Raw genomic sequence first — 17,032 nt, 5'->3', positions numbered from 1 at the left:
CTCAGATGTGGTTCAAGGCTGTTGTTGCTGACTTCTTCATTAATAAACAAGATTAAATAACAAGATTTGTTAGGAATTCTAGTAATCAGCATGATCCCTAATCAAATGTAATGGTCATAAATGACATTTTAGATGTGAAAATGGAACCAGGTACCTTGAAGGGATGAACAGGGCTAGGAAAGATGGGGAGAAAGGGGAAAACAATAGATAGGGAGCCACTGATCAAGATGCATTGTACTCATAAACCTATATGTTGACTAGAAAGCTCTGTAGATTACTGAAAGATAACTTGAAAAACAAGTAACATTTTAAGGTTAACTGTAATGAAAGCAGCAAATACCTCTCATCTCTCTCAGTGACATAGGGGCACAGATACTACTTATATTGTCACAGTTTCTTGCCATAGTAACATTTTCATACAACTGCAACTCTATTCTCTTACAAGTTCAAGGACAAGATGTTACAACAATGGCCTTTCATCACAGTTACAAAAAAACCCAGATTCCTCTCATGGTTTAGAAACTCAGACTGGGGTGGCCGTGGCCAAGTTCTCTCTGGAGCCTTCTCCCACCCAGCTCACTGTCCTGTCCTTTGTTCTATCACACAGGGTGCTTTGACACGCTTCAGGGATGGCACAAGCTGTCCCCTTCCTGGGAATGTTAGGATCTGGCTCCAGGTCAATCTTAGAGAGACAATCCTTACAGAGAGTACCACGGCCAGGATGGACAGCCAGGGCTTTGCATGGAAATGCAGATAGTCTCAGGGAGAAAAGACAAAATGTATGGATGCACAGCCTTGACATTGACACTGACCTTCAATAGCACTCCTGCCTAGTTTGTGGGGATTCACACGGTTGGAAGACTAAGCCCCTTACATCTCCAGTTTGGCTGTCAGATCCCTCTGCCAATGGCCTTATTTGTTTCTATCCAGCTGATTATAAACCTGAACCCAGCCAGATCATATTTCTAGCCCATTCTTAAACCTATATTCCAGGTCAGCCTTTCAGAATAAACCAAAATAGTAACAGCCACCATACTGTGATTCTGTAGCTTTATCATGTTACTCACTTTTAAAAAATAAATACCTCGCCAGGTGCCTGTGGCTCACACCTGTAATCCTAGATTCTCAGCAGGCTGAGATCTGTGGACTAGGGTTCAAAACCAGGCAGGAAAGTACACGAAACTCTTCTCTCCAAGAATCACCAAAAAGATGAAGTGGAGCTGGAACTCAAGTGGTAGAGCACTAGCCTTGGGCAAAAAACCTCAGGGACAGTGTCTAGGTCCTCAGTTCAAGTCCCAAGACAGGCACCGGCACCCAATAAACAAACAAATAAACAAATATTTTGTTCATTTTCTAAAAATGTCCTGTCTTTTTCCACACTCACCAGAATATATATTCAAAGGAGAGTGGCCATTAGCCAGGCACCAGTGGCTCATGCACATAATCCTAATTATTCAGGAGCCTGAGATCTGACGACTGAGTTTCAAAGCCAATCAGTACAAACAATCCAAATGTTTTTTTTTATATTTTATTTTTTATAATGAAAATACTGTACAGAGGGGTTACAATTACATGGGCAAGATAATGAGTACATTTCTTATCAAGCATTGTAGCCTCCTCCTTTTTTTACACTACCCATACAAATCCAAATCTTATCTCCAAGTAAACAGCAAAATGTTAAAAAGTGGAGGTGTGGCTTAAGTGGTAAAGAGCCAGCTTTGTGTGAAAAAACAAGTGAGTGTGAGGGCCTGAGTTCAAGTGCCAGTACAAACACACACACACACACACACACACACACACACACACACACACACACACACGCAGAATAGTGGACATCAACTTTTGTTCATCACCAGTGCCTAGAGCAGTCAACCAATGCTTTCAAATGAATGGAATAGTTGTTTTAATCCTAGTGGAGCCTGGAAAAATAATCAAAATATATTACACACTAAAGCTAAGAGGCCACTTACATCTTCAAGAACAGAAATAACCAGAAATAAAACCATATACTTACAGTTATCTGATATTTGATAAGGGAGCCAAAAATATAGAGTGGAAAAAGATAGACTTTTCAATAATTGCTGTTGGGAAAACTAGGCATCCATATGCAAAAAAAAACTAAAAATGAGTCCCTAATTGTCACCATGCACAAATATCAACTCAAAGTAGATCAACTGAAACTTTGAAATTACTGCAAGAGGGAGTAGAAGAAACACTGGAACTCATAGACATAGGCAGAAACAATTTTTGGAAAGAGTCCCAGGGGCACAGCAGATAGGAGAGAGACTTGACAAATGGGACTACACCAAACTAAAAACTTTCTGCACAGCAAAGGACACAGTTACTAAACTAGAAAAACAGACAACAGACTGGGAGAAGATCTTTAACAGCAGTACATCAGACAAAGGCTTAATATCCTAAATATACAAGGAGCTCAAGAAACTAACTCCTCCCAAAGCTAATAAACCACACACTAAATGGGCAAAAGAGCTAAGGAGACACTTCTCAGAAGAAGAGGTAAGAATGGTAAAGAAACACATGAGGAAATGCTCAACATCCCTGGTCATAAAGGAAATGCACATCAAAACAACTCTGAAATTCACCCCAGTTAGACTGGCCAACATCATGAATTCAAACAACAAATGTGAGAGGACATGTGGGGGGAAAGGAACCTTATTGCTATTGGTAGAAATGTAACCACTCTGGATGGAAGTCTGGAGGTTCCTCAAAAAATTAAATATAGATCTTCTCTACAACCCAGCAATACCACTCCTGAGCATCTACCCAGAACACCATAAGCCTAAAGACACCTACACAGCCATGTTCAATGCTGTACGATTCGCAATAGCCAAGTGTAGAAACAGCCCAAATGCCCTACAATAGATGAGGGGATCCAAAAAACGTAATACCTATACACAATGGAATTGTACACAGCTGTTAGGAAAGAACAGTATTATGTCATTTGCAGGGAAATGGATGGACCTAGAACAAATCATGTTAAGTGAAGTCAAGCTCAGAGAGAGAAACAGCACATTATTTTCTCATATGCAGAAGCTGGATCTAAATTACACTGGGGCATAATATATTATACAGGTCTCTAGGAATGTACACACAGTGAGACCAAAGGGGACACTCTGGAGGGGAAGAGAAAGGCATAATGCCTATGTGCATCTAAAAAGGTGCATATAAAATAATATTTATTGAAATTAACTTCAGGATATGAAAACAAGAGCATTTTTTCTTTTCTGCTGTTTTTGTTTTCTTTTCTTTTTGTTCTGTTTGTTCTCTTATATGTCTTTGGAATGTAAGGGGAGGCAAAGAAATGGAGGGACAAAGGATGAACAAACGCAGCAATGATACTCACTAGACACTCTGTTGAAAATGAACTATACAACTTGTGGGTGGGGATAGGAGGGAAAAACAGAGACAGGGAGGGCTGACAATGTCGAAAAAGAAATGTACTCTGTTTTGAGCATTTTCAAATGAAAATAATTTTTAAAAAAGAATAGAATTGCCCTTTCTCTTCCCATCTACAAACAAATCTCAAACTATCTTTCCTTTTCCTCCCTGTCTACTTCATGACTATTCCAAGGTGCATGTGTCTCTACACATCTTTTAAGAGAGAGAAGCGAGAACATTGCTCAAGTTCCACTATCAGACTATGTGTGTGAGATGAGTCTCAAGTGTAATGAGCCATCAGCTGACTCCTGCTGGGACAGCTCCCAACATCTGAGGCCCAAAGTCCAGAACCACACTCAGAAATCCAGCCTTCAGAGTCCCAAGAAGAAGGGTCCCTGTATGAGAGACTGGACAGGGCCCTTCAGAAAACAAGGTCTAGACTCTCAGCCGGAAGGTAACCAACTCAACAGCACAGGGTAGTAAATAGATGGACTGCCACTTGAATCCCACTGTTCTACCTTTTCTCTTTCCTCTCCTTTTGCCAGAAGAGAAAATGCAATCTAAGGAGATTTTCCTAAATAAGTGGGTAGCAAGCACACTATGTGTGAGAAGAGAGTTAAACAACCAATACTTTCAAAAGTGTTGAGAAACCACATGCAAATCAAGATCATAATGAGATACTATCTTACCAGTCGTGATAGCTATTGCAAAAAGACAAATAACAACAACAAATCCTGATGAGGATTCACAGAAAGGAAGCTAGACACAAGTAGTGAGAATGCAGTATTACTACAGACATTTGGGACAACAGTTTAAATGTTCCTCATAACGCTAGAAAGGGAGTTACCATCTGGTCCAGCAATTCCGTATTGAGTCTGTGTCCAAAGGAAAGAAATCAGTATGGGAGGGGGGGAAAGTAGTTGTGGAGATGGGAAGGAAGGGATGATAGGGGAAAAACAAAGGAGGAGGCAACAACGCTTGATAAGAAATGTACTCATTACCTTGCTCATGTAATTGTAACCCCTCTGTACAGTATTTTCACAATAAAAAGCTTATTTGAAAAAAAAAAATCAGTATGGAACAAAAATGCAGCTGGACCAACGACAAATGCTGGAGGGGATGTGGAGAAAGAGGAACCCTATTACACTGCTGGTGGGAATGTACACTTATACAACCACTTTGGAAAGCAGTCTAGAGGGTCCTTAGAAAGCTAAAGATTGACCTCCCTTATGACCCAGTCATACCACTTCTAGGCATCTACCCTGAACAACAGAAACCAATATACAAGGACACGTGTACTTCCATGTTTATTTCAGCACTGTTCACAATAGCTAGGATATGGAAACAACCCAGATGCCCCACCACAGATGAATGGATCCAAAAATTGTGGTATCTATACACAATGGAATATTATGCAGCCATTAGAAATGACAAAATAATGGCATTTGCAGGGAAATGGATGGAGCTAGAAGGAATGTTGAGCGAGGTAAGCCAAGAACGAAGAGACAAACGGTACATGGTCTCCCTGATAAGTGGATGCTAAATCCAAAATGTTAGGTGATATGACAAAACTAACAGGACTTAAGAAACAAAGAACTCCCACTCATCTGGTTGAACCACTACTAAATATCCCCATGCTGCTGATCACATATATGGTATATAACATGTGAACACCGTTATATGTTACAGACTGTGATAGACAATTTTCTCCGGAAAAGTTAGAATGAACTTGTGATTTTAAATGAGCATCATTATTCCACAATACTGTGAAATTCCGGAAAAACCTCAGGGAAGGGACGGAGGGAGGGGATAGTAGGGGGAAAACAATGGAGGGGGTAACAATGTTCAAGAGGAAGTGCACTCATTATCTCACTAATGTAACTGTAACTCTCTGTATATATTTTTTAGGAGCTTAAGTCACAGTAAATCATAAAGCTATGCATTTTTTTGTTTGCTTTGTTTTTATTCGGCACAGATTTGTGAATGAGAGGGGAACAAGTATAAGAACCTACACAGAAACACAGCCATTAAGCACCTAGTACCCAGTAAAAAAATGCAGCTGGATACCAAGAGCTCATGCCTGGATTGCCAGCTATTCAGGAGACAATCTAGAGGAACCAAGTTTGAAGTCAGCCTGAGCAGAAAAGTCTGTGAGACTCTGTCTCCAATTAACCTGCAAAAAAAAAAAAAAAAAAAAAAAAACAAGTTAGAGGTGTGGCTCATATAGTAGAGCATCTGCCATGAGCAAATAAGTGGAGCAAGTACAAGGCTAAGTTCAAATCTTGGTACTGGCAGAATAAGAGGAGGAGGAGGAGGAGGAGGAGGAGGAGGAGGAGGAGGAGGAGGAGGAGGAAGAGGAAGAGGACAAAGAGGAGGAGACTGAAGAGAAGATGGAAGAGGAGAAAGAAAAGGAAGAGAAGAGAAGGAGGGTCTAAGGAGGGGGGAAGAGGGAAGGGAAGGGAACTAGCTAATTCAATTAGGATGTCTGATCATATTAAAATGTCTTCATAAGAGCCACCATTGAAAAATACTTCTTAATAAAACAGCTATGGCCCATGTGGCAATACATACAACAAAATATATGTCCACCTCCCATGAATCCATCCTGCAAATCTGCAAGCACAGAGGAGGCCTCTGCACAATTAAACTGAGATTGCACAAGCAGCCTGGCTCGGAAGGGAAAGCTGAAGAGGAAGTAAGCACAGGAAAAGATGCTCCTCCTCCGTAAATGGAAAAAGACAGACGGCAGCCAAGAGAAGCCAGTGGCAGCCCTGCCCAGGTGCAAAGATCAGCCATACCCATACGACAAGCAGGCATCTGAATGCCCTGCCCTCTGTGGGAGGCTCTGAAGCTGGCAGGGAAAGGCAGTGTCCACCGAAGGGGTGATGGGTGTCACTTCTCCAGCAAGGCTTTTCACATCTATTCTAGATTACATTCTACAATACATACAAGCACACACACACAACACAGCATTATTGTAATGACAAAGTTAAGAAAACAAGGGATTATCTGTAAGAAAATGGGTTAATCATGCCATGGGGACACCACACAAATCCATCTCCAAAATAGTTCTCAGAGGGGAAAAATCACATTACAAAGGGTTTCCTACATTAGGCTACCGATTATGTAAATCTCCCCCTCCCCTCTCTCTGTCTGAATCTCTGTCTCTCTCATCTGCTGTGGGGTTTGAACTCAGGGCCTGGGCACTGTTCCAGCTCTACTGCTGTGTATTCTGGCGGTTAACTAGAGATAAGAGTTTCACAGACTATCCTATAGAGGCTGGCTTCAGACTAGGATCCTCAGATCTCAGCTTCCTAAGTAGCGAGGATTACAACACCAGCATCCAGCTAATGATATAAATTTGAAAGCCCAAACAATTCTATATAGTATCAATGAATATGTACCTATGTATAAAACCTATCAAACATTCATGAGAATCATATTCATCAAGCTAGGCACCAGTATCTCACTCCTGTGATCCTAGCTATGCTGGAGGCATAGATCAGGAGGATAGCATTTTTGACAGTCTGGGAAAAACATGTTACTAAGATTCTATCTCAACAGAAAAATCTGGTGTGTTGATGCATGCTTGTCACCCCATCTACTATGGGAAGTATAAACAGGAGGATCATGGCCCAGGCTGGCCCAGGCCAAAAGAGAGGCCTTATGCTAGAAGTAACTAGAACAAAAGGGATGAGAAGCATGGCTTAAGTGGCAGAGTACCTGTCTGCACAGTCATGGACATACAGTACCTCTTTTCAAGGTGGAGCAAGATCTCCACCCTTGGCTCTCTCCTCACTCCACCCACCTAACTGATTACTTTCTTTCATCCCTCCTCTTCCTTTAGGATTTTTTTCTCATGTCTATCTCTTGTGTCTGACCTCGGGGTGTTGTACTAGCCATTAAATGATTATTGTAGGGCAACTGAAGGACAAAGGAGAGAAGATCTACATGTGATTTTGACCTTGAGGAGCAGAGTAATTCTTTTCAAAGTAGAAAGACATCCTTTACCCTTCATCAAACCATGATGGGTTCTAACACACATTGTCAAAACAGAGAATAAAATACAATACAGACTAAAAATATCTACAACAATAGTTTCATCAATCTTTAATGTTTCCTTACACATAATCTTGACCCTATACACACATCCACACACATATGTGCACGTGTACACACTCACAATGTACACATTGTGTCATCAGTCCAAAACTTGAAAAGCAGAGGCTAACAGTTCCTTTAAAAAAAATACAACAGGGGCTGGGAAGTTGGTTCAGTGGTAGAGCGCTTGCCTTGCATGCATGAGGCCCTGGGTTTGATTCCTCAGCACCACATAAACAAAAAGAAAAAAGCCGGAAGTGGCGCCGTGGCTCAAGTGGTAGAGCGCTAGCCTTGAGCTGAAGAGCTGAGGGACAGCACCCAGGCCCAGAGTTCAGGCCCCACGACCGGGACCCAAAAAAAAAAAAATACAACAAAGCATAAAAATGACCAGAATTGTGCTTTGAAGATTTGCAAGTAAGTTTCTAAACATTTGTGAGGAGTAGCAGAGCCAAGCTTAAAACTAATCTTGTATACTGATAGCAACTTTTAGTCCCCCCCCACCTTGTTAGTTGCTAGCATCATTGCAGAAAAACAAGAGCCTGTCTTTGAGAGCAGCCTACGTGTCACTCTTTATGCACCCTGAGCCTCAATGTTTTAGTAGCTGAGTCAATGTATTCATTGGTTTAATAGCTGAACTGGAGAACATGGAATTATCATGACCTCTGGCATTTATCTTTACTTGCAATTCTAGAAGCAGCCCTATCTTACCAAACACTAGCAAGGAAGCCCAACCAAGCAAAGTCAGCTGCCTGTGTAATCATTCTGTTATAGCTTGTACCCAACAGACAGTGGTCAACATTAAATAACATGTCATAAAACCCACTGACATCTGAGTAATGCTGGTGGCGGTCACTGCCCTTCTTCTCCCCCCTCAACTGATGTCTAGCTTCTAGCTTCACTCTGAAATAAGCACATAGGCTTCCAACTCCTCTCTGAAGCAAAAGCACCCAACGAAAATTATAGCCTCCATCCCTTCCTCAAACTCTTCATTAGAAAATTCTGGAAATGTTTTCAGAGACTTCAGAAAGTCCACTGCCAGTTTGAGTCACTACAAGCAGCTTCAGCAGGATAATGATAGGGTAGCATGGATGGGATAGGGAATGGCAGCTGAAGGCCAAAGTCAGGGCTGGATAGCACCTGGGGAAGTCAGGACAATTGAAGGGGGGGCACGTGCACACACATGTGCACATGTGTATGCATGTGTTCGATTTTCACAAAGTGTATTTGATGGATTAAGACTGAGTAAAGGAAGCCTAGAAGAAATATGTACCATTCTATCCTGCGCACGCTCTGAGAACTAGAAGCCAATGATTCATTATCCTGCCCTTGGCTGGGGAAAATCCAGTATCTTCTGAAAGATTATATACTACTAAATATCTTTTGAATTTCTGATAAGAAAAATGCCAATGTAGGTTGTAGTGACTTAGCTCAGTATCTTTCCTGTTTGGAAAATGGTTGCTAATCTGAATTTGTGCCCTTCCAAACCCACGTACAAGTCCAGTTGTTTCTTAGTTATTGGAAAATGTGTCAGGTGAATAGAGTGCCTTTTCTAAAATTTTATTTTATTGTAAAGGTGATATATAGAGGGGTTACAGTTATATAAGTAAGGCAATTAGAACATTTCTCTTCAACAGTGTTAGGGGTCAGGGGGAATACAATCAAGGTTTCTAAGCCAGTGCCTATGTTTTCCTTGGTGGAAACTCTGAAGTATTTTTGTAAACTCACAAATCTGTTTCTCTGTGTCTACTGATTCTCAGAGCCCACTGTGTGAAATCAAGAACTGAAGGAAGGTAAGCCACACGAATACTAATGGACCCTAGACCAGGGTGAAAGAGAGAAAAACTCACTTTCACAGAATTGTGCAAGCACAGAAGTTGGGAGGAAATTCTCTCTCCCCCAATCACAATTTGGTCTCTAGCATTAACAAAAGAACTGGACGTGGGCCATAGAGGCTAGCTCTGATGAGTGAACAATGAAAACTAAGAGATTGTATATTAAAAGTAGACATTAGATTCTTTGCTACCTTTGAACTTGGTTAACTGTTCCCATTGTTTGTTTTGTTTGGTGATAGGTTTATATACACTTTAAGGCATGAGGTGATCTCTGTATTTATTTCCCTACCAACCATTATTGCCACAAGAGATAAGTTTCCACAAGTGACCACGTTTCCTAAAATACATCGCTTATTTCAAATAAAAGCTGTTTATATCCATGGGACAAGATTTACTTATGATGTTATAACATAAGTAAAAAAACCTGCAGTCAATATCAGTCCAGCACGGATTTTATATGTTCATGAATCCTAATGTATTTATTTTTTCTGTTATTTTTTTTCATCAGTTGTGAGAAGTATAGGCAAACTAACTCCCAAGCACTGATTTAGGATGTAAGAGGAATCCTAAGATGGATTTGCATGCTCCCCAACTCCTCCACTGTGCAAATGAGAATGATAACTGAATTAACCATCATACAGAATTGATTAAGCAATTGATTGTGCTTTTTTATCTTACAAAGAAATGGCAAGGCATGCAACCAATAATCTTTGAACACATACATAGCATGTACAAGGAACCAAGTAAGACATTAGGGAGGAACATATAGGGTTGTTTTTCATTGTGGTTACTGTTTTCTTTTATTGTTATTGTTATGTTTTGTGTGTGTGTGTGTGTGTGTGTGTGTGTGTGTGTGTGTGTGTGTGTGTGTGTGTGTGTGTGTTGGTCCTAGGCCTGAACTCAGGGCCTAGGCCCTTTTCCTGAGATTTTTGTGCTCAAAGCTACCACTCTACCACTTAAGTCATATCTTCTTATTTTGTTTTATTTTTCAATCATCAGGCAGAATCCTATTGAGGACAAAATACAAATCACACAGTGACACAGTAATTCAGCATAATAATGAAGACATGTGTGTCCTGCTAAGTTAACCAGGAACCCCAGAGACAAAAGACTAAAAAAAACAATGATTCCCACAGACTCGGAGAAAAGTGGTAGAGATCTAGCAGATGATAAATTTAAAAAAATAATTGCCAAATTGGAGCAAAGATAATTCAAAAGACAAAAAGGCAAGGTTTCTGGTAACCTAGCCAACCTAGGATCCAAAGGGATACTATGGTTTGAACATGTTCTCCAAAGTTCCTATGTGGGAAATATAATCTGCAAATAACAGACTGGGGCAGGAAGGTGGGGTCCAAAGCAGGATGATGAGGTGCAGAGACCTGATCTGAGGAGTGCTGGAGGTTGGTACAACAGGAGTGGCTGTGCACATAGGTAGTGGAGTGAGTGGCTTCCTGGAAAAGCCAGTTCACCCTAATCTAGCCTTTTCTTGTATGTGCTTTCCTGCAATTCCATCTACTTCTATGACTGCTGCAACAAGAAAGCCCTCACTTGAAACATGTGGTCTCCTGACCTTGACCCTCCTAGTCTCCGACCTCCAAAAAACAAATGATTCAGAAGTTGTGGTCTCCTGCTTAAGCAGGAGAAAATAGATTAAGACAGGAAAGGGAGATGGCTGTCCTGAAATGTGGTTATTTTCCTGTCTGTTGTCTCTTTATCCTCTGTACCTAGTCTGAAATGGAACAGGAGAGGAAGAAGGAAGGGAGGTGGAACTGAATTCCAAGTTAGGAAAGCTACACCAGGGAGACAAAGCAAGTGTACTTGGAGAATATTAACATGGTTGGAGAAAGCTGAAGTGAACAGCGAATAAACCTGAAGAGATTCACTGGGGCTAGACAGTGATGTCCACCCTACGTAAGAAGGCTAGATTCCAGTCTCCCTACAACAGTGGACACCAATCACAATGAGTCCCCAGCTCAGGAAGTAAAAAGGAAGGGTGTGCCTAGAATCCAGTGAGGAAGCACAATGTGGTTGTTCACTTCCTGTAGGAACTGGAGGAAAGAACCAGAGGCTGGTCACAACTCCTTCCAGAAGGCTTCAAACACACCTACCCCCGCCCACACCTCCTAAAATGTCTCATCACTGGGCTTAGTGGCCTGAATGGGATCTTATTCTACTTTTAAGTCTGAGAGCTAGTGCTTAGAAGATAAAGAAATACACTGGTAAAAATATCATTAATAAATAAAGCACTGCAGAAACTGAAAACACATTAGGAACAATGGCTAACATTCATCATCTGTAATCTCAGGTACTCCGGAAACTAATTGAGAGACTCAAAGTTCAAGGCCAGCTTGAGCCACCCCCCCCCCAACTCTTCCAATAAAAAGCTGTGCAGGGTGGTGTGTGGCCATCATCCCAGCTATATGGGATGCTTGGCTAAGTATAAATGTGTGGTCCAGGCAAGCCCTTGCCAAAAAGTGAGAGCCTACTCAGAAAATAAATAAAGGAAAAAGGGCTAGGAGTATGACTCAAGTAAGAGAACACCTGCTTATTACCAAGCGGAGTTCAAATTCCAGCACCATCAAAAAAGATAAAATAAAAATGAATAGCCACCAGTGTATACTCTACCTGGCTAGATTAAAAGATGTGTGAATTCTGTCTCAACAACCCTGCTTTAATAAGAGTTTAAAGACTATTCTGAAGATTTTTCAATATATGTAGAATCAGAATGGTCAAAGTATAAACCTAAGTGATTTGAAAACCATAGCCCCAATAATCTCGCCAATCCTGATGCCTTCAGTAATCAGCAGTACCAATGAATCAACCCCTAGACTCAAAACTCTAGGTAGTGAGAATGTGTCCTAAATTCTCTTTCTCATCCCAGCACATAGGAACTTGTCAAATCTGGCAAATAAATTGTTCCTCCTTTACAGCCTTGACCAGATCTATCTGCAAACATGACAGACATTTTTAACTTATTTTTCTGTGAATATGTTAGAAGCATTTGGTATTTAAAATCAGGGCTAACTTTATCCTGTTAGAAGTCAAGAGGAAGTTATAATTAGATATAAGTTAGATAACTATTTATTAACATTACATCATTTGAGCAAAACACTTCATCAAGAAGATATCTCTGTGGGAAGAAATAAACACTTTTCCTCACATTAGTGTATTACCAGAGCCCTAAGCCAAGCTATCAAAGAACTAAGTCAAAGGTTTTTTAAAGGGAGACAATGCAGGACTATGACTTGGTCCCATTTTTCCTTAGAATCAAAACTATTACCTAGTTGAATACTAGTGCCTATAATGTACCTATAATCCTAGCTAATCAGGAGGCTGAGATATGAGGATTCAGGTTCCAAGCTAGACACTCTTACCTCCAATTAACTAACAAAAAGCCAGAAGTAGAGTGTTAGCCTTGATCAACTGATGACTTTAAAGGCTCCATTTATCCTTTCTCCTTGCTTCTGGAACAGAACTTGAACTTACATATAACTAAATTTTACCTTCCTCTAATGCATGCATGCGTGGGGGGAGGAGGGGCCTGGGACTTGAACTCAGGGCCTGAGCTCTGTCCCTTAGCCTTTTTGCTCAAGACTAGTGTTTTACTACTTGAGCTACAGCTCCCCTTCTGGCTTTTTGATGGTTAATTGGAGATAAGGATCTCATGAAGTTTCTTGTCCAGGCTGGCTTTGAACTGCAGTCTTCAGATCCTTTCCTTCTGAGTAGCTAGGATTACAGGCATGAGCCACCAGCTCCTGGTCTCTGAGGCTTTTACTTGCAATCTATACTTCTGTAGACTGCTACTTAACATGCCATTTCTCTCATTGAACTGAAAAGCTCCAGTTCATGGACCAATACACAAATGAAGGTTTTTGGCAAAGGAGCTTGGATAACATGAAAAAAGCAAGGGAGATGCCTTCCTGGTAATAATAGAAGAGAATTGAAGAAGAGAATCAATAACTATAAGGTGGGAGAATATCACCTCTTTGAGGTACTAGAGCAATTTTTTCTCCAACAGAAGGAGGGAAACCACCTCATATATGCGTCAAAATCAGTAACTAATGGCACACGCAAGTTTCAAACATGAATCACTGGTTTCCGTGGTGATGCAAATATTGCCTAACAACTCACTGGTCAGTAAGTAACCAAGAAGACAGCAAGGAGGAAATTCAGGAATGGAACGAGGTCTCTATTTTCAGGAATATTTGCAAGAGCCTATATGAACCTACAGAATACTACAAGATAGCCCAGCTTCCACTGCACAGAGGCAAGATTTACCAGCCTCTCCTGCTCTGTGTGAGTCCAGCTCTTTGTCACACACAAACACACACAAAGCTAGAACCAGGAACAGCTGCAAAGGAAGTGATGACATTTTATTTACAAACACAGGGTTACAATTAGAAACACAAGTCTCTAATCTTTCTCTGCTACTTCCCGCTGAGACCTGATAGCACATTTAGATGCTCTGTCCCTTTCAAACTAAACAAAACAATTTTCAGGCTAGACACAGGGCACATGGTTCAAGTGGTATAGCACCTGCCTATCAAGTGTCAAGCCCTAGGTTCAAATCCCAGTAATGCCTTGAGATAATTTCTCAGTAAAAAACAGGATTTTACAAAAAATAACTATGATATCCCTTAGAAGCATGTTTTCTCTTCGTCTGAATAGATTGGATTTTGTAAGAAGGTATGAATTTATTTAGCGTTGCAATAGTAAAGGTAATGAATGGGAATGCATATATATGCCCCAAAATCAAATTCAGTGATAACTTCTGACCAGCGTACACCATCCCTTGTACACAGGGGCCCCCGCTACACAGAAAAGAGACCACAGAGCAAACACTTTCTTTGAGTAGTGTCTGGATTGCCTCCAACAGAATCTCCTAGAGGATTCTCTAAACTAAAAATCCTAACACATAAACAATGTCTAAATCTAGAGTGCAGGCCTGCTCACTCAGAATCTCTGGGGCTGAGATTTGAAAATCTAGATTGTAATACTTGTGTTCAGAAGTCTGGGGACCCCATAGTTAGCAATCCAGGATAAACTAAGGCCCCTAGACCACTAGGACAGAAGACAGGGCAATGGGGCGGGGAGGCAGGGGAGAGGAGACGCAAGCCAGGATTCATCAGTCAAAAGAAAGATTGATCTGACCACAACTCAATATAAAAACTAAGTCAAACTACACAGATTGTGTGTGTGAAACAAATATTTCACAAACAACACAGGTAATATATTCTCTGAACTAGTTATTCTATTTTTATAGTCCTGTCACTAACTGAAAATTGATCTCAGTTTAGTTTATTTATAGCCTCTATCTCACAAATAAGATGTAGTATAAAATTAGTGAAAACGACTGAGAAAGTGGTACAAACGGAAAGTAAAGCCAGAAAACTAAAGGCTGATGGAATGAATCAACAGCAAATCTAAATGCAACAAGGGAATCTAGTCTTCTAACTCTCAGCTTTCCAGCTATCAGGGTAAAGAGAAAAACATGATCAATTACAAACAGTCTAGTATGCATCTGGGAAGAACAAAGCAATGGCTAAGAAGCACTTCCAGGACTCTGGCCAGCCTTCCACACGCTAATCAAATGTTCCCCACACTCTTCAGGGTGGAGAAAGTAAAACACAAGTAGGGGTCACATCTTTTTCTGCTGTTCTCACCTTCCAAGCCTTAGATTACCTAATTCATCCTCTACCCAGAGTACTTTGCACTCACATCCCTCCCAGTGAAGGCTACCATATTACAAAGACATTCCCTGGGGGCTTCCTCTCTCCACATAGTCATCACCCACAAATACAGTACTGGCTCCTCTGCATTTCAGTGAGTTTGTCCTAAATATGAGCTGAATGCTAATCCATTCTAGATATTTCCATAAAATCCTTGAAGCACAAAAATCAAATCTCAACTCTTGACTGCTGAGTCAAGTAAGTGACACTGGTATAGTTGTGTGATCTCAATGATCCGGCCTCTCATCCATTATATTAACTTGTGAGAAACAAAAAATCAATAAACAGGGGCTGGGAAGGTGGCTCAGTGGTAGAGCATTTGCCTTGCATGCATGAGGCCCTCAGTTCGATTCCTCAGCACCATATAAGCAGAAAAAGCCAGATGTGGGGGCTGAGACTCAAGTGATAGAGTGCTGGTCTACAGCTGAAGAACTGGGGGACAGCACCCAGGACCACAGTTCAGGCCCCACAACCGACAAAAAAAAAATCAATAAACAAACATAAATTTGCTTGGCTCAGTGCGCCTGGTACCTATTAATGCTAGATTCCCCTTTGCCCATCAGAGATCTTTTGGGTACTAAGTTTCCTTGCTTCTAGGTCCATTTATTGTCTTCACAAATCACTCCAAATTCAAGCTTCCTAAAGAGTGTGAAGATCACCCAGGAAAAAAGTTGGTTTCCAACAGTCATAAGCAAGTGACTATAAAGTGCCACATGTGACAAGATTTCCTGTCACTGTTCTAAGCATTTAAAAAAATAATAACACAGGGGAAACTGAGTGCTGCTACCTCACTCTTGTAATCCTAGTTACATCACATTTCAAAGCCAACCCAGGCAGTAAAGTCAGTGAGAGTGTTACCTCCAATAAACTACCAAAAAAACCAGAAAGGGAGCTGCAGCTCAATTTGTAGAGCATTAGCATTGAGCCAAAGAAACTCAAAGACAGCACCTGGGCCAAGACCAGGGGAAAGAAATTAAGGAGAAAATAAAAATCTGAGGCAAGAGAACAAACTTAAGTCATCCAGTATAAAGTAAATTCTCTAACCCAGCAATATTTAATTGTTAAAAAGGAAATATATATTTGGTAGCAGGATTCAGAAACATACTTAGTCTTTACTCTTGAATAGATTAACTACTTTCTTATAAGAAGTAGTAGAAGGGTTTTTTTTGCTGTTTTTATTTTGATTTTATTTTTCTTGGGGTCAGGTCATGGGGCCTGAACTTTCCTTCAGCTCTTCAGCTCAAGGCTAGCGCTCTACCACTTGAGCCACAGCGCCACTTCCGGCTTTTTTTCTTTTTACTTATGTGGTGCTAAGGAATCAAACCCAGGGCCTCATGCATGCAAGGCAAGCGCTCTACCACTGAGCCACCTTCCCAGCCCTGATTTTTTTTTTGTAGAACCTATTTTCATGGATGGTAAAGACATAAAAAATGTAGCATGCTAGGCCCTACACAGAAGAAACCCCTTACTCTGTGTACTGTCCTTCAGTGTAAGTATCCCAGATTAAACAATGTGACTGGCCTACCTTTTCTGTGATATAGAAGTTTGAACTGTCAGCATGTTGCAGGGCAAAGCACTCATGGTTGGCAAGAGATGACCTACAAAACATAGCATAAGTGATCAGAGAAACAAAAGTGCTCGTCTTCATTTTTATTCGTTCTACAGGGGTGAGGTGAATTACATTCACTATGATTAGAATGGAGTCAGTCTCAAATAGGCACAATGGGGTCTCTAAAGAAAATGGCTTTAACTCACCTGTTACCCTAAGACCAACAGTCCTTTCCTCTCTGAAGTTCCTAGACCAAGGCTACTGCTCACCTCTAAGCATTTCATCAAGGCTTGGGGGGGGTGGGGTGGGGTGGAGGGACTTAAATTGTGAGTGGCAACATTCTTCATTTTGAAGAATTGAGGCAAAGAAATGATAGCAAGGTAAATGGCAGCAATTTAAACGTGTGAGAATTAGCACATTGC

The 17,032-nt window shown here is 40.9% G+C and overlaps 1 protein-coding gene across 1 annotated transcript in view; it reads right to left on the bottom strand.

Annotated features, from left to right (window-relative positions):
* LOC138806994 (engulfment and cell motility protein 1-like) overlaps positions 1-17,032 on the bottom strand; it is a 50,313-nt gene that overhangs the window by 13,646 nt on the left and 19,635 nt on the right. The window contains exon 3 of the mRNA XM_069992544.1: positions 16,587-16,659. Within this exon, the coding sequence (XP_069848645.1) occupies positions 16,587-16,659 (73 nt within the window). The remainder of the gene's footprint in view (positions 1-16,586; positions 16,660-17,032) is intronic.

This window comes from Dipodomys merriami, unplaced genomic scaffold (genome assembly GCF_024711535.1).
Source record: "Dipodomys merriami isolate MVZ:Mamm:240054 unplaced genomic scaffold, mDipMer1.0.p SCAF_1000, whole genome shotgun sequence".
NCBI lineage: Eukaryota > Metazoa > Chordata > Mammalia > Rodentia > Heteromyidae > Dipodomys > Dipodomys merriami.
Note: the sequence above shows the minus strand (reverse complement) of the source record. Positions and strands in the feature narration are given on the sequence as shown.